General features: G+C 51.4%; 8 protein-coding genes across 9 annotated transcripts; 4 read left to right on the top strand and 4 right to left on the bottom strand.

Moving 5' to 3' along the window:
* The first annotated feature begins 144 nt into the window (after positions 1 to 144).
* On the top strand, positions 145 to 2,463 carry PV06_02013. 2 transcript variants are annotated; one of them, XM_016402655.1, is made up of 6 exons: positions 145 to 545; positions 606 to 687; positions 749 to 852; positions 904 to 1,067; positions 1,131 to 2,113; positions 2,207 to 2,463. In XM_016402655.1, exons 1-6 carry the CDS (start codon positions 410 to 412, stop codon positions 2,403 to 2,405), a joined length of 1,668 nt encoding a protein of 555 aa, XP_016266552.1. In that variant the 5' UTR covers positions 145 to 409; the 3' UTR covers positions 2,406 to 2,463. The 2 variants fall into 2 exon arrangements, with proteins under 2 accessions (XP_016266552.1, XP_016266553.1); XM_016402656.1 differs by lacking the exons at positions 145 to 545; positions 606 to 687; positions 749 to 852 and having other exon boundaries at positions 873 to 1,067.
* A 110-nt stretch (positions 2,464 to 2,573) lies between these two features.
* On the bottom strand, positions 2,574 to 3,410 carry PV06_02014 (uncharacterized protein; the record flags this gene model as incomplete). The annotated part of the gene is made up of 1 exon (XM_016402657.1): positions 2,574 to 3,410. The coding sequence occupies one exon, from the start codon at positions 3,408 to 3,410 to the stop codon at positions 2,574 to 2,576; it is 837 nt and encodes a 278-aa protein (XP_016266554.1).
* Positions 3,411 to 6,258: 2,848 nt separating this feature from the next.
* Positions 6,259 to 8,545, top strand: PV06_02015 (pre-mRNA-splicing factor clf1). Its single transcript, XM_016402658.1, has one exon. The coding sequence runs from the start codon at positions 6,415 to 6,417 to the stop codon at positions 8,440 to 8,442; it is 2,028 nt and encodes a 675-aa protein (XP_016266555.1). The 5' UTR covers positions 6,259 to 6,414; the 3' UTR covers positions 8,443 to 8,545.
* Positions 8,546 to 9,472: 927 nt separating this feature from the next.
* Positions 9,473 to 13,418, top strand: PV06_02016 (uncharacterized protein). The gene is made up of 2 exons (XM_016402659.1): positions 9,473 to 9,816; positions 9,915 to 13,418. Exon 2 carries the CDS (start codon positions 10,435 to 10,437, stop codon positions 12,826 to 12,828), a length of 2,394 nt encoding a protein of 797 aa, XP_016266556.1. The 5' UTR covers positions 9,473 to 9,816; positions 9,915 to 10,434; the 3' UTR covers positions 12,829 to 13,418.
* Positions 13,419 to 14,831: 1,413 nt separating this feature from the next.
* Positions 14,832 to 17,733, top strand: PV06_02017 (uncharacterized protein). The gene is made up of 2 exons (XM_016402660.1): positions 14,832 to 15,246; positions 15,379 to 17,733. Exon 2 carries the CDS (start codon positions 15,416 to 15,418, stop codon positions 16,595 to 16,597), a length of 1,182 nt encoding a protein of 393 aa, XP_016266557.1. The 5' UTR covers positions 14,832 to 15,246; positions 15,379 to 15,415; the 3' UTR covers positions 16,598 to 17,733.
* A 426-nt stretch (positions 17,734 to 18,159) lies between these two features.
* On the bottom strand, positions 18,160 to 20,169 carry PV06_02018 (uncharacterized protein; the record flags this gene model as incomplete). The annotated part of the gene is made up of 5 exons (XM_016402661.1): positions 18,160 to 18,275; positions 18,338 to 18,436; positions 18,515 to 19,254; positions 19,358 to 19,873; positions 19,974 to 20,169. 5 exons carry the CDS (start codon positions 20,167 to 20,169, stop codon positions 18,183 to 18,185), a joined length of 1,644 nt encoding a protein of 547 aa, XP_016266558.1. The 3' UTR covers positions 18,160 to 18,182.
* Positions 20,170 to 21,513: 1,344 nt separating this feature from the next.
* On the bottom strand, positions 21,514 to 21,804 carry PV06_02019 (uncharacterized protein; the record flags this gene model as incomplete). Its single annotated transcript, XM_016402662.1, has 1 exon — positions 21,514 to 21,804. The coding sequence occupies one exon, from the start codon at positions 21,802 to 21,804 to the stop codon at positions 21,514 to 21,516; it is 291 nt and encodes a 96-aa protein (XP_016266559.1).
* Positions 21,805 to 21,891: 87 nt separating this feature from the next.
* On the bottom strand, positions 21,892 to 23,977 carry PV06_02020 (translation initiation factor RLI1; the record flags this gene model as incomplete). Its single annotated transcript, XM_016402663.1, has 6 exons — positions 21,892 to 23,084; positions 23,136 to 23,297; positions 23,348 to 23,750; positions 23,798 to 23,809; positions 23,880 to 23,904; positions 23,958 to 23,977. The coding sequence occupies 6 exons, from the start codon at positions 23,975 to 23,977 to the stop codon at positions 21,892 to 21,894; spliced, it is 1,815 nt and encodes a 604-aa protein (XP_016266560.1).
* Between the last annotated feature and the right edge of the window lie 56 nt (positions 23,978 to 24,033).

Consider the following 24,033-nt stretch of genomic DNA (forward strand, 5'->3'; position numbering starts at 1 on the left):
TTTCTGTTATAGCCTCAATCAACCCTTGCTAAACATCAACCACCTAAATCGTTGACCCATGGATTCGACTAGGAAAAGTCGTTGTTTACGGGGAGTCTCTCAGTGTCCGGGTGAGTTGTCTGCTAGAACGGACATGGAGGGGCTCCCTCCCTGATAACAAATTTCACTCGGCCAAGCCACAACTCGGCCGTCCCAGAGCTCGAGCGCTGATTTATCATACGCCAATCACATAACTTCGATTTCCTTGACCCAAGCGGTGGGACCGATAACCACCCGCTCACTAGGCGTTGTCGAGTGTCCCAAGGACAAGGTTCTAGATGTGGACGACACATTGATAAATATTCTTAAACATGGCAAGAAGCGAGCATGATGCCTTGCACAAGTCCAACTTCTCTCTCACAGACACAAGATGCGGTTGTCAATGCCCCAGATCGATACGAAGGCCATCTTGGCTGATGCCAAAGCGAAAGCCACCAGTGTGAAGGCTTGGGAGTTGCCAAAAGTCGAATCGAGTGTGGCACCGCCCGATGTGTGGTCCAATATCGGTACGAGCCACACGTTGTTACAGTGCTTGGATATGCAGCTGATGGTCTTTTGATATACAGATCAAGACCCTGTGCCCCCGGAAAGACGAACATGGAGCGGCTGGTCATTCCTTGGATACTGGTTCAGCGATCTCGCCGACGTGTAAGTTGCCCTGTCTTGCTGGAAAGGAGGTCGCAGCAGCCCCTGACGTTCTGGCATACAGGAACGGCTGGCTTGCAGGATCTTCAGTACTCGCCGTAGGTCTGACATGGAGGGAATGCATACCCCTGGTGCTCGTCGGTGGTCTTTGTAACTCTATCCCAATGGGTAAGTTATCTCCGCCCTGCTAGTTCAAGACTGTTGCTGATCGCCTCAAAGCGTTCAACGGAACAATGGGCGCCAGACTTCGAGTATCGTTCCCAGTTGCTGTGCGTGCCAGCTTTGGCTATTGGTTCAGCTATTTCTGCGTGGTTTCGAGATTGATTTTGTGTCTCTTCTGGTTTGGTGTCAATTGCACCAATGGAGGTTTATGCGTTACACAGGTATGCCTCACCACCCCTTGTTCAGCTGTTGAATCATATGAACACAGCTAACTTGATGGTAAGATGTTAACCGCTATCTGGCCGTCGTATGCGAACATTCCAAACCACGTACCCGAATCGGTGGGTATGACGACGCAAGGTTTCTGCTCCTATTTCCTGTTCTTCGTCCTCATCTTCCCACTGCTGTTCATACCAGTCCACAAACTCGGGCCTCTACTCTTCTTCAAGGCTGTGACGGTTGCTCCGATGGCACTGACCATGGTCATCTACCTTACGGCCAAGGCAGGCAGTGCAGGGCCTCTCTTCGACGCCAAATCCACATTGCACGGTAGCGAAAAAGTCTGGACATGTTTCTCGGTGTTAATGAGTATCATCGGAGGATACACCACTCTGACGGTCAACATCTCCGACTTTTCTCGCTTCGCAAAGACCCCTTCGGCCGTATACACCCAAATACCGTCGATCCCAATCCTGAAGTTGCTGACCTACATGTTTGGCATCATCGGCACATCCGCAGCTCAAGTCGTATACGGAACTCAGATCTGGAACCCCCTGGAGATTGTGGCTCAGTGGCAGGGGTCTCCTGGAGGTCGAGCGGCGGCATTCTTCTGCAGCTTGATCTGGCTATTTTCCGTGCTGACAGTCAATCTCACCGGAAACGCCATTTGCGCCTCGCACGACTTTGTCACGCTGTTCCCCAAATATCTCAACATCAGGAGAGGATCGATCCTGGCCGCGACCCTCGGAGCTTGGGCTTTTGCACCGTGGAAGATTTTGGCGTCGGCCATCACATTCCTCAACTTCATGGCCGCCTATGTCATCTTCCTGGCGCCGATGGCGGGCATTATGATCTGCGATTACTGGTTCGTCAAGCGCTGCAAAATTGACGTCCCCCAACTCTACGACCCCCGCGGCATTTACAGGTACTGGAAGGGCGTCAATTGGCGTGCTGCGGTCGTCATGGTGGTCGCCGTGGCGCCCGTTCTTCCCGGCATGATTCACGCCATCAACAACAACATCCTCATCGGGACAGGACTGACGCATCTGTAAGTTTTGAATACTCCGTATCATCGTCATCTCTTCGCAGTTTGTGTAAAGTAGACGACGCTAACCCCCACTCTTTTCTTCTTTCCACGCAGGTACAACATCAACTGGATCTACGGCACGTCCGTGAGCGTCTCCCTCTATTGGGCCTTCAACGCCATCAAGCCAGACCGCGCGACTCTGATACCACGTGTCGTCGAAGCCGAAGAATATTTAACGGTCCACGGGGAGCTGGGTCCGACAGAGGTATCAAGCATTCAGAAAGAGGCCGAGGTTGGTGATAAAGAAGTTTAGCTTATGTACGAGCGTCATAAGTTGGGACATCATCTAGTGCTATACTTTCTACCTTTACCATTTGAGATTATAGTCTCTTACACCAATTCTAGTCAATGCTTTCTCACACTCATTTCTACCCTGCTGGTGGAAGTGATTGACTGCCTCCTTGTCCGCGTGTGCATTGATTCAACGAAGCTGATTCACGGACGCCTTGATCCAGTCCGATGTTTCCGCCACCCGGCTTAGGAACGGACTATGTGAACTATGAATCCTGGTGATCTCAACGTTCCCAACTCCGCCGTTCGCTTCAATGTCCGCATTTGCCCCCGCTACCACCATCTCCTGTACCGCCGGCGGCAATGCGTGGTCGTCGGAGCATAGTAAATAGAACGTGGGCACCGCAAGATAGCCTGCGCATGGCACAACGGAGTAGTGGTTGTTGAAGACGAACGGTTTGAGCATCGCCGTGTATCTTTCGGCTTCTTTGGCTTCGACGTCATGGTAAAGGAGGTCAATAGGTCCTGGAGGATCACTGGGTGTCGTAAAGACTACTTCAACATCAGGCCCATTGCCTGATGGATCGGGAAACATCTGCTTCGACACGCTCATCTGGGCAGGGTATTGTCTTCCGCCCATTTCCCAAGGGGATGAGCCGGACGGTAAGAGCAGGCCAGAAATCGCAAATAGGGCGGTGATACCATTGGCGTGGCCCGATTTACGTCGGGATGGTTTGTCGAGAGACTGGACGGCGCAAGAGGCCGGAAGACTACCGTACGAGTGGCCAAGCAGGACGATGTCGGTCTGCGGGTTGGCGTCTAATTCGGTCCGGGCCAGGCTGGCGATGGCTTCGACGTCTGCTGCAAGTTCAGTCGGTGGTGGGCGGGCTTGTTCAGCGTAATGCACGCTGGGGAGAGAGGCGGTGAGGGCTTTAAAGCCGCGCGCCTCGAGGGCGGCGATGAGAGGCTCAAAATGCTCCGGAGAATGCCACGCTCCATGTACGAGTAGGACCGTAGGTAGAGGCATGTTTTTTTCTCTCGAGAACTTCTGTTATCTGTCAAGTAGTCGAGGCGCCACGCAGTAGTGAACGAGGCAGGGTTGTCTCTTTGAGAAGAGCCGGGAAGATAAAGGGACTCTGATTTCTGGATCTAGACTCAGGGTTTGCAGGTCACACTTGTCAGCATTCTTCACCGTCTGCAAAGAGTTTGGCAGACTTTCAGCTTGGGAGATATATATACTTTGGTCATTGGACGCCTGATGTCAGGATGAGGCTTGATGAAGGGTGGGGGGAAGACAGATGTTGATCTTCATAGTGTATGAGACACCAGAAGCTGAGAGCTTAGTCTTCATGAATGCAATTGAGCATCTTGATTTTTGACCATACTCTGGTAAGAGCCCTTGAAACATCATCATCCTCTCGCCGCTTGGATGATGGCTACTCACGAGACTTGGGTTCGGGCTTGACCCGCGAGTTTAGAGAAGGCGGTATCGAGAGCATACAAACGGGCGACCACAAGAAGTCATGCCATGTCGAGTTATGTACAAGCAAGATTCCTCCTATACGTTAATGTACAAGTAAAATTCCCTCCTAATACTCCATACATAGCTGACTCTTCAATCAGCACAATGGTGGAGCAAGCCTTATTCCGAATCATCCCTCGCCAAGGACATACACGACATGCCCAGAAAACGAAGAGGTCACGACCTCCGACCTGTCTTCAATTTGACCTCGACAGTCATTCAGCAAGTTCTTCTGGCTTCCTGTCCATCCTGTCAAGCTTCACAGAAACTGCTATAACCATATTTCGCCATGAATTGTCCATCTAGAACTGACAACGTCAAGCTAGAGCACCCAGACTGGAACCAAAATCCACCAGACTTGGCAGCCGATCTCACGACATGCCAGGATCTCAATGGCATCACCAACTCGCGAGAGTACAAGGGGGCTGACGACCATGACGGGATAGGCTCTTTGTCTCCAACCGTAGAAGTCGGTCTGTTGGACAGGCCCCCCGACACTCTTGCTCCAGTGGCGTGCGAGGCGAGGCTCCCTTGTGGTAAGTGTGGAACCTGGTCTACTATGTCTGCTCTGCCCCCAGCATTGATAGTTGAAGACTGAATACTGGCCATGTTGGCTTTACACAGGAGTTATCTCGCCCCTCAAGACGGTTACCATTGTTGATGGCCGCAACCGTCTTGCATCTCCCCTCGACACTCCGGCTCCCACTGCGTCGGCACTCTGGAGCTGGACAACCTGGGGATTGTCCGTTGCCATCACCTCGTTCGCGTTCTCCGCCATCGGCCAGACCTATGAGGTGCATCAAGGATGTTTCGGCAACGGCCCGGCCTCCGCTCATCTGACAAAGTCACCGGGAGTTAAGACATCGAGTGTACGCAAAAGATCGACCTGCTCCGACGATAGAGCAGATCAGGACCTCTATAATACTCCGCTTCATGTTGGTGCTTTGTTCATCATTCTCTTCGTCTCGACATTGGCTTGCTCGTTTGCCATGTTGGCTTCCAACTTTCCAGGTCTTCGGCTTCCAGCACGCTTCTTCTTTGTGGTTCGGCATTTTGGCACTGGCGTTCTCATTGCAACCGCATTTGTCCATCTTCTCCCGACCGCCTTTATTTCTTTAGGAGATTCTTGCCTGTCCAGCTTCTGGAGTACCGACTATCCCGCCATGCCTGGCGCCATAGCCCTGGCTGGAATTTTCCTAGTTATACTTGTCGAGATGATCTTCCATCCGTGTCGACAGGTCCAGCCGAGGCGGTATAGCGTTTCTGGGAATGATACTGCGTTCACCAAAGACGCACGTGTCAATATCTCGCGGACGTACCCAACCGGCCCACTGCGAGACATGGGTCCTTTGGTCGGGAACACCTCGAGTATTAGTCGCAACCTCTCCCGAGTTCACGATGCACACGACGTCGACGAGATATCGCATGTTAATCCTTCCAAAGCCAGGGCTCGGTCAAGTTTTCGTTTCGGAGACAATGACGCTCATTCATTGTCCATGGACACAATGGCCCGAGATGTAAAACTCCGAAAAGCTCGGTTGCAATGTGTTCTCCTGGAGATCGGCATACTCTTCCACAGCGTCTTCATCGGTATGGCCCTGAGCGTTTCGACCGGAAAAGAGTTTGTGGTTCTTCTGATTGCCATTGCTTTTCATCGTAAGTAGACCCCGACAGCTCGACTCGCTTTGAAACTAACGCGGACCATTAAGAAACATTCGAAGGCCTTGCTCTAGGCTCTCGCATTGCCAATATTGACTGGCCGATGGGCACATGGCAGCCGTGGTTCATGGCCCTTACATATGGATGCACGTATGGAGTCTCCTCTGTTTTGTGTGGTACATGCCTCCTAACATGTCGAACAGCACCCCAATTGGCCAAGCTATTGGTCTCGCAACTCACTCACTGTATAGCCCGACCTCAGAGACCGGCCTATTACTTGTGGGTACAATGAATGCTCTCTCGGCGGGACTTTTGACCTTTGCATCGTTGGTGGAGTTGCTCTCCGAGGACTTTCTCAGTGACAACAGTTGGGATGTTCTACGGGGAAAGAATCGGATCTTTGCATGTGTATTGGTATTTTCTGGCGCATTCGCGATGAGCGTCGTGGGTGCCTGGGCATAGAGGGGTTCGGATGAAGCCTTTTGGCTTGTCAGCTATTATGATAGAAGCAGTGTAGGTAGTCATGGAGGAAGCAGAACAGTACAAAATGAGACTTGCATGTAGGCACGGAGTACTCGTCCGTACGGTAGTGGGTGGAGATTGAGACTTGGCGTTTCTCCGCAATCGATGCCTGGCTCAGAGAAGAAAGTTGAGCGCAAAAGTTGCAACATCAGATAAATTTACAAGCAGCGTTGCCTTTTTCCACCAGCGACGCCAATTAGCTCGCCAACTCGAGCAGGCGTGATTGTCCTACGGCCTCACTCGTGAAGACTAGCACCTCTCTCTTCTCCTCAAACCCTCGTCGTACATCTTCATAACAGAGTGTGACTGCTCCTAGTTTCCTCAAAAGATGGATTCATCCAGAGGCCCTCCGCGGGTCAAGAACAAGGCCGCCGCGCCTGTTCAGATATCTGCCGAACAACTTCTACGCGAAGCCGTAGACAGACAAGAGCCGGGCCTCCAAGCACCAACGCAGCGATTCGCCGATCTCGAAGAACTTCATGAGTTTCAAGGCCGGAAGAGGAAGGAGTTTGAAGATTATGTACGCCGCAACAGAATCAATATGAACAATTGGATGCGATATGCACAATGGGAACTTGAACAGAAGGAATTCCGACGTGCGAGGTCAATCTTCGAGCGAGCGCTGGACGTGGATAGCACCAATGTACAGCTGTGGATTCGGTACATTGAAGCCGAAATGAAGACGAGGAATATCAACCATGCACGAAACTTATTGGACAGAGCGGTCACCATCTTGCCTAGGATCGACAAATTGTGGTACAAGTATGTCTATATGGAGGAGACCTTGGGGAATGTACCTGGCACAAGACAAGTTTTCGAACGCTGGATGAGCTGGGAACCTGACGAGACCGCCTGGCTGGCATACATCAAACTGGAGAAGAGATATGGAGAGTACGACCGCGCCCGTGCTGTTTTTGAGCGATTCACGATTGTTCACCCTGAACCCCGGAACTGGATCAGATGGGCTAAGTTCGAGGAAGAGAATGGGACAAGCCAGTTGGTGCGAGATGTGTTCGGCGTCGCCATTGAAAGCCTGGGTGATGATTTCATGGACGAGAAACTCTTTATCGCGTACGCACGATACGAAGCTAAACTGAAAGAGTACGAACGGGCTCGAGCGATTTACAAGTACGCTCTGGATAGATTACCACGCTCACAATCCGTGGCATTGCACAAAGCTTATACACAATTTGAGAAGCAGTTTGGCAATCGGGAGGGAGTTGAGGATGTGATATTGGCGAAACGCCGGGTCCAGTACGAGGAACAGCTCAAGACAAACCCTCGCAATTACGATGTATGGTTTGATCTCGCCAAATTGGAAGAAGCCGGGGGCGATGTCGATCGGATACGAGATGTGTACGAGCGAGCCATCGCGCAGATCCCGCCCTCCCTGGAAAAGCGCCACTGGAGAAGGTACATCTATCTGTGGATCTTTTACGCCTTGTGGGAGGAAATGACAAACAAGGACGTGGAACGAGCAAGGCAGGTCTATCAGGAATGCCTCAAGCTTATACCGCACAAACAATGGACATTCGCCAAGATCTGGCTTATGAAGGCACAGTTTGAAATTCGACAAATGCAACTCCAGGCTGCAAGAAAGACACTTGGTCAAGCCATTGGGATGTGTCCCAAAGATAGCCTCTTCCGAGGTTATATTGAGCTTGAGAAGCAGCTGTTTGAATTTGTGAGGTGTCGGACACTTTTCGAGAAGCAAATCGAGTGGAACCCGTCCAACGGTCAGTCATGGATTCAGTTTGCAGAGCTTGAGCGAGGACTCGACGACCTAGAACGAGCCAGGGCCATTTTCGAACTAGCTGTCGATCAACCCACCCTCGATATGCCTGAGCTGGTCTGGAAAGCTTACATCGACTTTGAGGAATATGAGGAGCAGTACGATCGTGCTCGAGCGTTGTATGAACGATTGCTCAGCAAGACGGACCACGTCAAGGTATGGATCAATTATGCACGCTTCGAAATCAACGTCCCGGATCCCAACGAGCCGGAGGTCGAAGGCGAGGAACAGACAGTAAGCGAGGATGCAAAAGCGCGGGCTCGTAAGATCTTTGAACGAGCACACGATTTATTCAAATCAAAGGCGATGAAGGAGGAAAGAGTAGACCTGTTGAACGCGTGGCGTTCGTTCGAGCAGACTCATGGATCACCTGAAGATATTGAGAATATCGAGAAACAGATGCCACGCAAGGTCAAGAAGAGGAGAAAGATCGAAGAGGATCGATTTGAGGAGTATATTGATTACGTGTTCCCTGCTGATGACGAGAGTGCGGCAAAGATGTCGAAACTGTTGGCGATGGCACATCAATGGAAGGCGAAGCAGACGAATGGCTCGGGAGAATGATTTCAGACAAACAACGTCAGAACAGGACGATCAGTTGTCGCGAACCTCGAAGTAGGAGTAATTATCACAATATAATCCCGGTGTTGACTGATGCATTGTGGCGTGGCCGAAGTTTCAGAAGTCTCGGACGAGCAGAGAACGAGGTGATTTCCATTTCCATGTTGTTGACTTTCTTACAGTACTCGTATTTTGCACGTGGTTCTCGTAAAGGCCAATAGTTTACGAGTACTATTTGTACGGACACGAGATACTCCGTACAGTATTTGACAGGACAAGGTGCCTTTGTAGTGTTCCTAGTGTATTCCATGCCGTACCAATTTTAGCATAGTTGCAAGTGACTGGTGGTGACTGGTGGTGACTGGTGTCTGACCCCTGATTTGCAGTGTCTTGTTCCTGCGTCAGTGGCTCATTAGCAGCCTGCATTGGTATTAGTCGCCCAGTAATTCTTCCCAGTCCCGCGACTCGGCAAACACTGTGAAACACCTGAAGCTGATGAACGGCAGACCAGGCCTTGGATTCGGTACAGCTAGGCCTGCTCCATCCTCCATCATGATCTCTAGTGAGCCATCACTTCTCAACAAGCCCGCTGCCTACCGTCTGTCCCTCTCATGCCGCCCTCCCCGTGTGACCAGTCAAGTCGGATGCTAAAGACGCAAACATGAAGTCCGGGAATATGGTTGGCTTAAGGCGTGGTTCCATGGATACAGGCTTCTACCAGCACGGCTACGAGTGGTCGTTATACATACGCTTCAACTATGATATCTGGTGGGTGACCTGTACGGTAGTACTGAGGAAATATTACAAGCAAAGAGTTCTGCACAAGAGAGTGGCTGGACGCCGTCAACCAAAACCAGACTCCGTAGTCACAACGAGAAACAACTCTACACCAATCTTGGTAGGGACAACGCCCTCGCTTCCCACCTTCTACTCGTCCTCTCATCGTTCTCTTTGGTGCTAGCCTGCTCCGTAAGCGACTTCTTGTCCACAATCACACCTCCTCTCCGTCTTTCCCACACCTGCTGCCGCCCGAACTCGACCCATGCCGCCCGCCTCTTGTTGCCTTGCTACATTTTCTTCCTCGAATTTTCTTCTTCTTCTCTGGACTCCATAGCACCTGATAGAAGGCCTTCACTCCTGCATACAAGTACTGCGAGGCTGAAAATAAGTGACTATTCTGTTTGGTGTCGCCCATCTGCTGATCGCTTCTGCTCACCGCGGCCCACTTGGACGGGATCAACCTTGGACAGGATTCCGTCTCATTTACCATTGGCACCACTCCACCACGCAATCAAAATCATACTCGCGTCTAGGAGTCTTTGACAGAGAACACTTACGCCAACTATTCCTTGTCGAAAGCTGTATCTTTCGTCTTTCGTACGTCTCAATCTCTTTCTTCGTGTACTCGGTGGACGCACATTATCACTCCCTCCCTATCTGTGGTCTCAGTAAGGCTAACATTTCACTCGTTCAAGGTCTCAGCACCCTTTTCGTTCCCTTTTTCGCGCCCACAGCCGTTCGTTGATCGCTCGAGTTGAGCTCGAATTGACTGCTCTCTTTTCCTCGTGCGCAAAGACTGCCAACAAAGCCCTTTGTGAGCCAGTTATCGTGGTCGAACCCGAGTTACAAGGCTCGCCCTCCTAAGAAACCGCTGGCCCGAGCTCAGAGCACACCCGTGGCGGAAGGGCCCTCCTTTGTCGCTGGAGAAACATCCACCTCAACTACTGCGCGAAACCACCGCGTCCTGGCGCCATCCAATATTTGTTCGCCCTATCGATTCTAGATCCTATCGTTGCGCACCCTGCACAGCAACCAGGGTTCTCATTTTGCGCAGGCGTTTGCTTGCTGAAATCCTACAGCAATTCAACAACCTGCAGTGCAGGTTCTTTCTGTTCTACGATACCCTATACATCGTCTCTTCCGGTATGAGTCTGCCTACACGAGCTTGACAAGAAGACTGCGTCACAAAGGGGAGGACACGAGGCCGGCCTGGAGATGTCAGCTCCAAAGCCTCCCGTTGCACTTAAAAATCAATGCTCGATCGTCCACGATGGTGTCATCTACGTTTATTCTCCGGACGCTTTTCAGACGTTGGAATTGAAAGAGGGCGCACAATGGAAGCAAGAGACAAATGGCGTGTCGGTGAAAGGAGCCGTCTGTGTTAAGGGCGGTGTGGATGGAGACAACTCAAAAACCGCTCTATATGTTGTTGGAGGAGCTGCGAATGCGTCTTCCTCTGATTACCCTGGACTGCAGCGTTTCTCGATCACAGACAAGTCCTGGCAGACTATCACCCCGGCCGTCAAGGTCACGCAGAACCGGCACAACCACGGGGCCGCCTACATGAACACCTCGTCCTCCATCTTAGTGTATGCCGGATCTCAAGACAGTGGCTATGATGGTCTCTCTTCGGAAACATTTGTACTGGAGACGTATCCGCCATATCGTGTGCTGGCCTACAGCTCGACTGCACCACCAACCAAGAAGCCTATCATGCTACCATGGAGTGAAGATCGAGCTTTCATGGCAGGCGGCAGTTCGACAAATGTCAATCTTTTTACCTTTGGTCCTCAAGATGGCTGGCAAGATCTTGGACTCTCCCTCCCTGCCCCCCTTCCTGATTCATCTGTGGCGCAGAGCGCCATCCTGACGCTGGACGACAATAGCAAGATATTGCAAACATTCAACCTGGGACAGGACGTGCCCAACATCACATCAAATGTCTTGTTAAATGCTGGAGGCCAACTTGCGTCCTTTGGCGAAACAGTTGGAGGCAGTGTCCCAACATCCACCCCCACAGCCTCGGCAGGCGGTGGCTCCAAAGCTAAGAGAGATGTTTTTCTCAACACGTACCCAAGTTACAATAACAGCCTCGCCCCCTCAAGTTCTCGCACCGACTTCGATTTGGTACAAGGAGAGAATGGCCTGGCCGCCTTTGTTGGAGGCTCTACCGACTCTGTGGCTTTCTTCAACCAGACAGGCAACAGTTGGATTTCCACAACATCAATCCTTGGGAAACAAGAAGCCATCAGTACACCCTCAACTACGCAATCTCCTGCAAGCGCAAGCGCAACGTCTACACCAAGTAGTCCTGCCGGCACGTCCTCTCATAAAACCAATGGCTTGGCCATTCTGGGTGGAGTACTGGGTGGTATCTGTGGCCTCGCCGCCATCCTGATCATAATCCTCCTGTGGCTTCGTTCGGTTCGCAGGAAACGGGAACGGGCTGAGAAGCAAAGTGGTTATGGAGACGACAAGAAGAGAAGCGGAGAGTACAATTTCGAGGAACAGGGTTTACAACCTCTGGCACGGCAAGGCCAACCCATGGGAAGAAGCCCGGTGCCGTCCACCGTGATCACAGAGGCCGACAGCACTGCCATGGTAGGAAACAAAGGTGACCCCAAATATCTCATTCGACGCGTGTCCTCGGAACGAGTCCAGACGCCCGGATACCGCGGATCTGGCATTGGGTTCGGCCAAGCACTGTTCAAACGCGACAAGAGTCCTCTATCTATATCCAAACCAATGAACCCAGTTCTTGGAGATTATCAAGCAAGACCAAGTATCGAGCTAGGGCGAGCTACTCCTGTCGGGGAACCTATGGTAGCAACCGTAGCTACACCGGCGAGAAAAGCTTCCCAACGCAAAACTGATGAAGGCTGGGGTAAATACTTCCAGAGCGAGCCACAGACAGGCAACCGGACTATGTTCTTTGGAAGGAGCTCAGGTGCCAGTCGAGGCAAAAGTGGTTTCTGGCCAGGTTCTGGTGTACCGGAAAGCTCAACCCGATCAACCCCTGCTCGGTCAACAAAAATTGTTCTCCGAGACAGCAATGGCAACCCGCTCCAGGCTCATATGGTTGCAGCAGGAAGCCCTACACTTGAACATGGACACCCGGACCCTCAGTCACGAGGACTTCAGGTAGCTGAGGGAATACCTGCTCGTATCTCCCGCGCCAGTTCTGTCAGTACCAATTCTGACGAAGAGTACGAAGATGATCATATTGAAGGTGCATTCTCCAGCGGGATCCCTGCCAGTGTGGACGGCATGCCATGGACACCAGTAGGAAACACCTGGGGTGGCCCAGCTCAGCGACCGCTTCGACCTCCAAGCAGTTACTATCAAACGCAAGACATGCCTCTGCAGACCGCATCATCGGAGGAAACGACCGGTACTCAAGGCTCGTCCATACCATCATTCCCCATGCCGAACTCGGTTCGAAGCATGAATCCGGACGGAGGCAGTGTCAGTACAGCTGAAGCGCCTGCTATTCGAGTTAACGGCCATGGGCAGGAGTCTCGCGACTATTTTTCGCACACGCGCGCAAGAAGTGGCACACCTGAAAACAACGACATGTCGTGGTTGAATCTAGGAACCCCCAATCGGTGACTTTCGAACCGTTTCTCGCGAATGCTCTACCAATACTTGCTGGACGATGTTGCAGGAAAATCACCGAACACGCAAATCCCACCTAATACGGCAGGTTCTGTCAAGAGCCAGATTCGGCCCAGAGGGAAGAAACCTGCACTGTTTCGGACCCGATCGACACCCCGGACAACCCAGGCGTCTCACGAGCCGAGAATGGTGATCAAACATGAATCCTGGGAGGACGTAATGGTAGAGCCTCCAACCCGTTCTAAGCCAGCGGCTTCGATACAGTCGGTGTTTTTGGAATCTCGAGACAGTCGGCGGTTGACGATGTAAGTGCGAACAGGAAAGGCGATTTGAAGGATCTCATGTCGATCACCTCTGAACCTGATGTGGCGGAAAGCGCATTTTACTTTCTTTTCCAAGCGATCTCATTATCATATCTGTTTCTTTAATGTGCTGACGGTCATCTTACCCACGATATCAATGAATGCGGCCATCAAGGGTACGCATTAGTGTACCATAGTTGGAGGAGATGTTAATATAATGATCCAATAGTGTATAGTCCAAGCTAGTCATGTAGATTGAAAAGGCAAACTATCTTATGGTAATCGTCCTCATTTCACCTTTCTTACTGCGATTGATTTGTGCTAGGCAATTTGGCTCAAAGATGTATACATGATGGATGAATGCGTCACCCACGGCGTGTAATACTGTTTGTAATAAACTCTAGCCGGATGCACACGTTGAACAAAGAGACGTCCAGAGTTTCACCCACGTGCGAATTTGACAAGAGTGTGGGATGGGAATCCTTGCCTAGGATGGATATTTCGGCCCGGTAAATCCCCTAAATTACATTGTTGTATCGCTATTGTGTGGTCGATTTTCATCATAGCCATACCCATGCAAACTTGTGCAGTCAATGGGCAAAAGTCGATCATGGATGATGTGATGATGTGTACTCTGTAAGGACAGCACCTAGGCATGGAATGTCGAAGCGTCAGCGGGACGAAAATTGACGTTGAGCATGTGACCATCACCATCACCACTACTGTACGAGTTCTCGTTGTCCTTGGAAAGAGTGCGGGAAACCCTAGAGGCAATAAATGCCTTTCGAAAGATCGACTGAAGATCACAATTATTCAGCCTGATGATCATTACAAAATGTTGTTATGGCTTCTACGAGTACGAGTATGAGCACAGCACAGTGTACGTACAATACCTATCGTCCAGTATTACGCATCCCACTCACTTGCTCAAGGGCTCCTAATCGGTCCCTCGTGGTCGACAAAGTGTGCCAGACGCAGACGTCTCCGCAAATGCCCGCGATAGACAACGGGCAGCTACTCCGTACCATTAGAGATGGGAATTGCGGGTGGCGCGCGCCTTTTTCGTTATCAATTGTGGGTTGGGAACTCCGACTTGATAGTTTACTGTCAAGGACGAAATAGCGAACAAGGCTTGACTGGTTTCTCCGAGATAAGAAACACGTAGAATTGAATTCAAGCCCTGTGCGCAGAGTTTTACTCAAGTACGGAGCGAGGAAGACGAGAAACCCCTAGTGTTGTCGCGACCAAGACTTCATTATCGAACCTCGTAATGTGCCATCTCGAGTGAGGGTGATGAACAATGCCATGTGTTGGCGTGGGAAGTCGACTATTGGAGGGAATTCCAAGGTCCGGGTGGATTTTCGAGGCCAGGACAGACTGCATGAACTGTGGGAGAAACGCGTAATAAAAGGGAGGGAGTCACCAAAGAGCGGCGCAGAAACCACCACACTTTATGACTGTTCTGCCTTGTGGACCTTCCGATGCTCCGGGGGCCTTTGCTCTTTGCCCTGATGACCTGCCCGGTTTATGGGCCTCCATTGGCCTTAGCTCCCCGATACTGCCCGGACTCACCAAGAGTGGCTTGTGGGTTGTGGGCTTCCCTCCTCCTTACTACTCGTACTTTAGGCTACCCTAAGGTAAGACGGCACCTACGGAGTACAGGCTTGCACAGTCCTCGTAGTGACACTCTCACACCTTCATTCATGTACAATCGCCAATCATTCCACCCACCTGCACCCATCGACTTGTATATGTGAACCATCCATCGTTCATGCCTACTTGATTGACTTACCGTTCCCAACCATAAACCCACCAAACAGCAGCTGCACCCCCCCGCTTCCTGTTTATCAAGAACGTCCATTCTCTCTTCTTCTCTTTCTTCTTCCTTTCCACATCTTCCTGATATCAAGGGAAGATATCCACTGCCCAAGAGACCACCGTCCAGGTCGTCTCTGATCGCCACAATTCGCCTCTGACTCAACCCTCCTGCGTCGCAACATCACCACTCTGGGTTACTCGACCTTCGCGCCACTTCCAATCGCACTTTGCCATCCAGCCCAACTCTACGCAAAGCGCTATCGTTGCTTCTTCTGTTGAAGAATATCGTGTGGTGAGTCACCCCTTCATGAGATATCACAATCTCACCTGGTACACTACATCTACCCATCTACGCCGCGTCGCGCACCTATGCTCGATCGATTCAATTCAATTCGAGCGCTGACTCATACTCTGCCATGAGCAGACTTCTTTCACACGATCCTCCCAACACAACATCAACTATGGCCCCAGCAACCGTGTCGGCCCTCGGTATGGCCCTCAATGGCAAGTCCGCATCTGTCGACATTCCAAAGCCTCGCGATGCCCTCGGCCGGGACAACTTCACTGTTGCACCGGCAGGCTCCCAAAACCACTCGGGCATGTTGCCTACTCCTCCCAATTCCATCTCGCCGAACCTCCCTCCGCGCAACCACGGTCGCCGCGACAGCCGTCACCATGGCCCCGTGTCGCCAAAGAGCGCCGCTGTCGATTCAGACGTCGATTTCCACGATGTCGACGATACCAATCAACCGACTGCACTGAGTGCTGAGGCTCTAGACAGCTTGGGTGATCTGGACAGTGCTGGCGCTATCACCCCCGGCATGTTGGCCAAGCATCACTTGCCTGACATTTTACTCTCCCATGGTCCCCTGGCCATCAGACACATCATGGGCTATTTGACCACCACGGTGCCAGGCTTCTCGCGCATCACCTCGGCCAAAGCACGTCGTCTTGTCGTGGCTGCGCTCGAGGGCAAGGGTGGCAATATCGAAAGAGAAGGCGATGTCATTTTCGATAAAGTGGGCTGGGGAAGATGGGATGCTCGCATCAAGGGCCAGCCGCCACGAGAGCGTCAGGGCACTGCCATGACACCTCCCGGGAGCCTACCCTCATCCTACTCTCAGCCTGGTTTACAGGTTCCCGGTCAGAGATCCTGGCGCACGGGTTCCCAAGACCTCGGCACCAGCTACACCGGTAACTCGGCCGTCTTTTCTCACTCGGAGATGGAATATGAGGACCAAGACATGCTGGAGCATGAAGCTGATAAGATGTCATTGGACGGCGATGAAGGCGGTTATGTATCGTCTATCGCCGAGGAACCTCTCGACGAAGATCTCGGAGAAGGTGACGCTACGGACGAGGAAGACTGGGCCAGTATTGGCGCCGAAGCACTTCGTGCGAGGTCTTTGCCGAACAATGCGAGATCGGTTTCTGGCCCTGGTCGGCTCTATCAACCTATCGCGACCTACTCTTATCGGCCCAGGCAGCGATCAAAGACTCCAGCTGAGATTGCTCGTACCGCCCCGACGAAGCCTGTTGCGATAAACCCTACACCTCCCTATTCATTTCCAAACGGCGCCGGCGTTAACAACTCCCAAGAACAAGCTGCGATTGAAGCTCTTTTGAGTCTTGGTTCTGTGTAATATTATAATGATTAAAGGTTCGACGTTTGAACATGTCGTCGAACCTGGGTCGGATTGGGCATGCATGTGCCGGCATTCCAGCTTCGACACTTTTCTCGAGGATGCACGGCACTCATACCACTCCTTGAAACCCTTTCTGGCGTTCTTGGGATCCTTTTTTACGACGACACCCCTCTCCACTGATTATGACTTATGACCTTGAGCCGCATGGGCGACGCTGGCTCGGTTTCGGTGGACTCTTACTGTTTTCTTCTTTTCAACCATCGGTCGAAGTTGTCAACCAATTCAACTTCAACTTCGATCTGGGGCCTTACAATGGGCACGGCTGGCTCCAACGCCTGTCATCCCAGGAGACCATCTTTATGACAATATTTCTTTTGTAATGCATGTTTTTTCCGGGGGAAGATTATTGCTACAGCAGCAAACCAATTTGTTCAGATGAGAGGAATGAATGGGCTGAGGCTCATTGCGCAGAGCCTTGTTGACTGGTCATCTTCATTGATCGTACTAGAGATCTCGATCTGCAACTCTGTCATGTTTACTCATTGCACGGAGTGATGAGCTTTATGCTTAGGAAAAAGGCATTCTTTGTCTGACACAAATGATAATAGCCCAAGTGGTGGGATTGGGCGGAGACAATGGCGCAAAGCATACTGAATACCAGTATAAGGCGTATTTTACGCTACTACACCTTTCATTTGTCATATGGTGAAGGGGGATGGAGAGCCGCAAGGTAAAGGTGGTTGATTAGGGACGTTGTCCTGATCAAGGCGAGACATTGTCGCGAGGAGGAAGCAAGACATCAAGCAATCAAGGACAAATGAGGGCAAAAGATTATGCAAGGAAGAAAACACCTTGGAGAGACAAGGAGGTGAACCTGAGATGGCACTGAGGACAAGTGCTTTACCAAGAGGCGTTTCTCTTGTATATGTATTCATTTGAAATTGTATTGGTTGATTGAGTAACTTTTCTTGATGTCAATAGTGATATGTTCGAGGGGAGAATGATGATGGTGTTGGTGGTGATTTTGGCCCTGTGATAAGTGGTAGTAGGGTGTGAAGGAAGATCTGATTGACACTCTCTCTATTATACGAGTATTTTAGATTGACAATCAATTTTCATCCTTTGATTCGTGATCATTATCATTCTTCGAGGTGCTGTGTTTGACACGCCACCGCGGTTTTGTTTTAACAGTTTTATATATTGTACGGGGGACGAGTACAGAATATTTATACAGATAATAATTTTCACGTCGATCATGTTTGTACCGTCACAGATACTACCAAAAGGAAAACACATGGTAACGGTTCGGTAACTCTTCGAGCTCTGCCATCTCACTCGTGCCTTTAAAAGATGGAAAAAGAGAAAAAAAAAGATCCAGATTCCAGACAATCTTCTCTTCCACCACACAACTGACTTGTTTTAAGAATCAACATGACACCACATCTTCATTTTCTTCTCCTCCTGTCCATGAACCCATAAAAATGGTCACCACGTTTTTCACTTTCTGATGCTGTTACAGATATCATCTCGAACACCCCCCGCGCCCACTTCCCCCATTTCCTTGCCTATCACTTAAAACTCATCAAGACTTCTCGACGTCTCCATCTGCGGTATACAATTCCTCTTCCCTGATTTGATACCTGGCCGACTTACGAGCAGGGACATTGTTTTGAAACTATGTGTATTTTTGAGTTTTGGACAACATACACAGAATGGGAGGGCATGACGTTCACTCACCATGAAATCCAGCTCACCAAAAGTCCTATCTTTTGTTTCGAAAAGTCGGAAATAACCCCAGATCAACGTCAAGGTAGCGAGTCCCGCCCAGAAGAATGCCTGTTGAATTCCGAGGAAAAGAAAAAGGGATCAGTCATTCGGCCACCAAAGAAACGACCGATCTAGAGTGCAACATACAGTTTTGCCCTTTGCATTCCAAGCCCCCGGGGATATCAATTTTGGTTGCAGCAGACCTCCGCATATGATGTTGCCGACGTAGTAGGTGCTCCGGGCGAGCACGACGGTCTGGGTGCGGAGACGGGTGGACCCTATTTCCGACACGAGGGTGTAGATGATGGGGCCGACGCTCATGGAGTAGGCGCCCAGCCAGACGATGCAGAGGAGGGACTGCCCCCACGCCAGAGCCTTTGTCTGGCGAGGCAGGGCGAGGAAACCGATGGTCCAGAGGATGACGACGAGGGAGCTGAAACCGACGAGCCAGATGGTCCTTCGACCCCACCGGTAGAGGTAGAGCCAGGAGATGACGGTCCCCACGAACGCGATGCCGGTGCCGCCGAGGGAGATGGCGTACGAGGCACTGGCGCCGATGCCGGTCTGTTGGAAAAAGAAGGACCCCGAGTAGCACAGGGCCCCCCCGTTTGTGATCTGGGACAGGAACCCCACGCACGCTATCTCGGTGCGGCGCCGGTTGGTGCCCCTGAACGCGTCCCAGAGCCTCACGCCCGCCCGCTCCGCCATCTCGAGTTTGTTCGTGTGGACCATCATGGCGACGGTGGGGTCGATGTCGCCGTGGTGTTCGGGTTCCGTCAACCTCTCGAGTGACTTGCGGGCCGATTCGATCCGGTCGGTGCGGACAAAGTACCACGGGGATTCGGGTGCAAAGTACGCCGCGACGAAGAGAGGGACGGGCCATACCCCTGTTTCGTCATTCGTCATCGGAAGGTGTCAGTCGGTGATTGAGGAGTTTAAGGACAACCATGGATACAAAATACCACGTCCGGAAAAAGCCGGGAGACTCACATTGTACAGCGAAAGGAACCCTATAACTCCAAGCCGTGTCGTTGTTCACGAGACCCTTGAGAACTCCCGCGGCGATGAACTGGCCTATGCACCAACAGAGATTGACGTACGCGGTCAGATACCCTCGGATCGCGAGGGGGGTGACCTCGGCGGCGTAAGAGGGCCCCGTCGTGGCAAAGACGCCCCAGGGGATGCCGCAGAAGAAGGACCCCACGAGCAGGACCTCGATCGTGGGCGCGAAGAAGACGATGAAGATGAAGCCGGTCAGCCAGAAGAGTGAGAACATGAGGACCCTGCGGTGTCCCCAGCGAGCCGTGGCCCACCCGTTGAACAGGGCGCCGATGATGTTGGCCAGAGCCCCGAGACAGTTGAAGCGTTGTTGCCACGTCGCGGAGATCTGGTAGCCGTTTTCTTCGTCGAGGTAGGCACCGTACTTTCGACGGAAAGAAGGATAACCATAGAAAGAACCTATCAGTGTCACGTCGTACCCTTCCATGACGATGGTCGTGGAGAGGACTGTCCATGCCATGGAGAATGCACTGTTAGTAACAAAAACAAACACACCAAACAATCAAATAGATGGGTAGATGCCGTAAAGATTCGGCAACAAACGTACGGATCGACCAGAACGCCGCCCGCTTGTACGTCCTCAAGGCCTGGAAGACTCCCATGCTGTGTTCCTGAGCCGTCCCTTCGAGGGCACCGCTGGCGAGGGTGGCATCGTGTAGGCCGACGTCCTTGAGGTGTCCGAGGCCAGTGTCTGAGGCTTCTACATGCATTCTGTCACTGCCATCCTTGATGACGGTCGCCATAGTTGAAAAAGGAAAAGCAGAAGACTTCGTCAACACGCAATCCCAAATCTTTAGGACGTCTGGGTGACTCTTTGAAAAGGCAGAGGGGGTTACGACCGACCTAGGGGTCGGAGACGTCGTAAGGGGGGAGGATGGTCATTTACATACAAACCACAGAATGGTCCTTACCGATTTGTGAAAGGTCCGGTCGTCTTCTGCACGGGGAGCGTGAGCGTGGCTCTAGACCCTTCGTGATGTCTTCAGAGTCATTGGCTCGGCCAATCATTGAAAAGATGAGCTTCAAGTGTGTTAGACTTTGCGGGATTGAGCCTGATTTCACTGGGCTCGATAGAAACTCGCAGCGCCCCTCGAGAAGACATGTTTTCGTAGCTGCTGTACGATGTACAGCGAGCGTACGTTCTGAGGAGATAACCCTGATCGTATTGGCCCAGGAGGGCGGACTTGCATCAAACTCGCATAGACGGAGAGGACCTCGTCAACTTCCCCCCCGCCGGGATTTTGTCAAGAACAGACGTGGAACAGAGCGAGAAGAGGGAATCGATGCAACCTTTCTTTTCTCCCTTTAGGCTGTATCTCGGTTCAATCCCACCTCACCCCTAGTGGTGTCTGGGGAAATAGGCATTCGCGGCGGCTTTCGATGTAGGCGATTGGGTGTGTGATGAAACCGTGGGGCCCCGCCTTGGATGTTAAATGCCTGAGGTGTTGAGTTTCTTTAGTGGCTTGTCCATGAATCTGTCAAACCGATCGAAAAGTCGTCTGGTACGGATACTCGGTAGGGCGTCCATGGACATGGTCGCTTGTTGGCGACGACGACCTCTCTGATAAAGGAAGATCTCCGGAGGGAAACGTATCTCATCGGCTGAACGTCGGTTCCCACAGTCCGATACACATACATACCCGTGAGTTGGACGGCATCTCGATCTCTTCCATCCAACTCAATGCGAGCATGGCATCTCACATCCAGGGCACATGCGACCCTTCGTTCAGGTCAACATTGCTTCTGGGATGGACTTGTAAAGCGTTCGTCGGGGTGCTGGCACGGTGACATACGTGAGACCACGAGACCCCTACCTAACTTACCTGAGGATTTCGAGCCGAGCAACAATACAAAGCACAAATGGAGAACTAAAAATCAACATCGGGACTATGTTTTTCGTCATCGACTAATTCTGTAAGCAACATAGCTCTTCTTAGACTCGTACTTGTTTGCACCAACTGGGCCTGTTAGAAGAGGCACAACAGGTTTCTGATCTTCTAGAACAACGCCCTAGATGGTCTTTGTCGTCTCCAGACCCGCCACTGGCAGTGGTCACCTAGCTTGACCCGGACCTTTCTCTTTAGCCATTACGCTTCGACAGTCTCATCTATGGCTCTTCTAAGCGTCTGCATCACCACACTTGAGAAAGAATGCAGACGCAGACAATGTCGAGTGGGGCTGGAATGGAGAGGCGCAGGAGGTCGACCACTGCCTCCCTCATCGTCATCTTCCTCGTCGTCTTCATCCGCTTCGGCGTCCTCATCTCCGACTAGGACGCCACCGCGGCGTTTCTTGGCACCTTTACCCGTGCTTTTCAGACACGAGGCCACGGCGCTGGTGGAAGTCGTGGACTCGTGATTCTTTTGGTCGTGATTCATGCCATCGTGACGTCGATCTTTCTCATGTCGATCATGTCGATGATCGTTATTATGCTTGTGGATGTCCTTCGCGAATTAACAAAAATTTCAACTCTCATCCTCCAGGAAAAAGTAATTGCCTGCAAGCTTCTGTTCCTGGTCCATTTGAGATTGATATTTGTTGATGCGTGGTCTGTAGGAGTTGGGATCACGGCGGAAAGTGACGTCAAGGTTCCTCAGAAACTTGTTACATCCAGTAAGCAGACTCTCGGGAGTATTGGCCCGGGCGTCGACGGATGGCTGGCCGTCAAAGACGATGACACGATCCGCCAGATAGGTAGCCATGATGAAATCGTGCTCGACAATGAAGGCAGTCTTCTTGCTGTGCATGATGAATCGCTTGATCACTCGGGCAGCAATGATACGCTGTTCGGAGTCGAGATAAGCCGATGGCTCGTCAATGAGATAGATGTCGGCAGGAAGACCAAGGGCAAGCACAATGGCGACACGTTGCAGTTCACCACCGGAGAGATTCTGGACCTCTTGGTCGATGAAGTCGTCGATCTTGAGCGGCTTGTAGACATCGGTCTGGAATTGAGGGTTGAGGAACGAAGCCTTGATACGCTTGAAGAAGAGCTGGCGGACAGTACCCTGGAATTTAGGGGTGATCTTCTGGGGCTTCATGGAGATGTTCATGGCCGGGACCTTCTGGGTGCCATCTGGTTTTTCGACACCAGCAAGCATCTTGCAGAAAGTGGTCTTTCCGGTACCGTTCTCCCCCATCATGACAATGATTTCCGAGTCTGTAAACGTGCCTTTTTCGATCTTGAGGTGGAAACTTCCCAGCGTCTTTTCCATAGCAGGGTACTCGAAGCCACGTGCCCTGTCGGCCATGTAGTCTTCACCAGCTTCGGCAATACGGAAGGTCAAGCTTTCCTCACGGAAACGCAAGTTCTCGGTAGGGATGTGGCCGTCAAGGAAGATATTGATACCTTCACGGACAGAGGCCGGAAGAGTGACGACACCGTAGACGGCAGGTCTTCCGTAGAGGACGCAGATGAAGTCAGAAAGGTAGTCCAGGACTGACAGATCGTGTTCGACAACAATGACATAGTCATCAGGTCGAAGGAGTTCTCTAATGGTCTTAGCGGCACTCAAACGTTGCTTGACATCGAGGTAGGAGGATGGCTCGTCGAACATGTAGACATCCGCCTTTTGCACGCAGACAAGAGCGATAGCAAATCTTTGAAGTTCACCGCCTGAAAGAAGGCCGATTTCTCGCTCCTTGACAGCGTTGAGCTCTGGTAGGCTGTTAGTGTCAACTATTCATGTCCCCAGATAAGCAGTCTTACCTAGCACGTCCATGACATGGTCCATGTTCCCCAAGTCTGCCTTGGCTTCAATAAGAGGCTTCACGGTTTTGACGGGGCCCTTGATGGCACGAGGGAGTTGGTCCACATATTGTGGCTTGACGATGGCTTTGAGGTCATCTTCCAACACCTTGGTGAAGTAGTCTGTTGTCGTCAGAAGCCGGGACATGGAAGTTCGCAGCGGAGCAACTCACTTTGCAATTCCGAGCCACGGAAATACTTCAAGATCTCTTCCCAGTCCGGTGGGTTGTCATAGCGCCCCAAGTTGGGCTTCAATTTACCACTGAGAATCTTCAAGGCAGTACTCTTTCCAATACCGTTTGTTCCAACCAGACCTAGCACTTGTCCCGGCCGGGGCATAGGAAGCCTGTGCAGCTTGAAACTGTTTGCCGAGTATCGGTGCGTAACTTGAGTCTCGAGGTTTGTGGGCAAGTTGATAATGTGAATGGCACCAAACGGGCATTTCTTTGGACAGATACCACAACCAATACACAAACGCTCAGAAATGTAGGCAATCTTGGACTCGGGCGTAACTTCTATGCAAAGTTTGCCAGTTCGGACGACAGGGCAGGATTTCTTGCATTCTTGACGGCATTTCTGTTCGGGTCAGAATGGTTTCTTTGTTTGGTCTCAATCGCACACACCTTTGGTTTGCACTGCGGGGCAGAAAATTGAAGTGTTAACAATCTACAATATGAAATTCCAAATTGTGTGTGAAGGACCAACCTTGTCGCTATTGACAATAGCAATTCTAGAATGAAAGTCAGTTACTGTCCATGCTCTTCAGTACCAAAGAATGTATACCTTGTCAACTTGTCAGACATCTTGACTGTCTCTCGAGTCGTGAAGCCGGCGGCGAAGAAATGACTGTGCGGTGTTC

Source organism: Exophiala oligosperma (assembly GCF_000835515.1).
Source record: "Exophiala oligosperma strain CBS 72588 unplaced genomic scaffold supercont1.2, whole genome shotgun sequence".
In the NCBI taxonomy this organism is placed as follows: Eukaryota; Fungi; Ascomycota; class Eurotiomycetes; order Chaetothyriales; family Herpotrichiellaceae; genus Exophiala; species Exophiala oligosperma.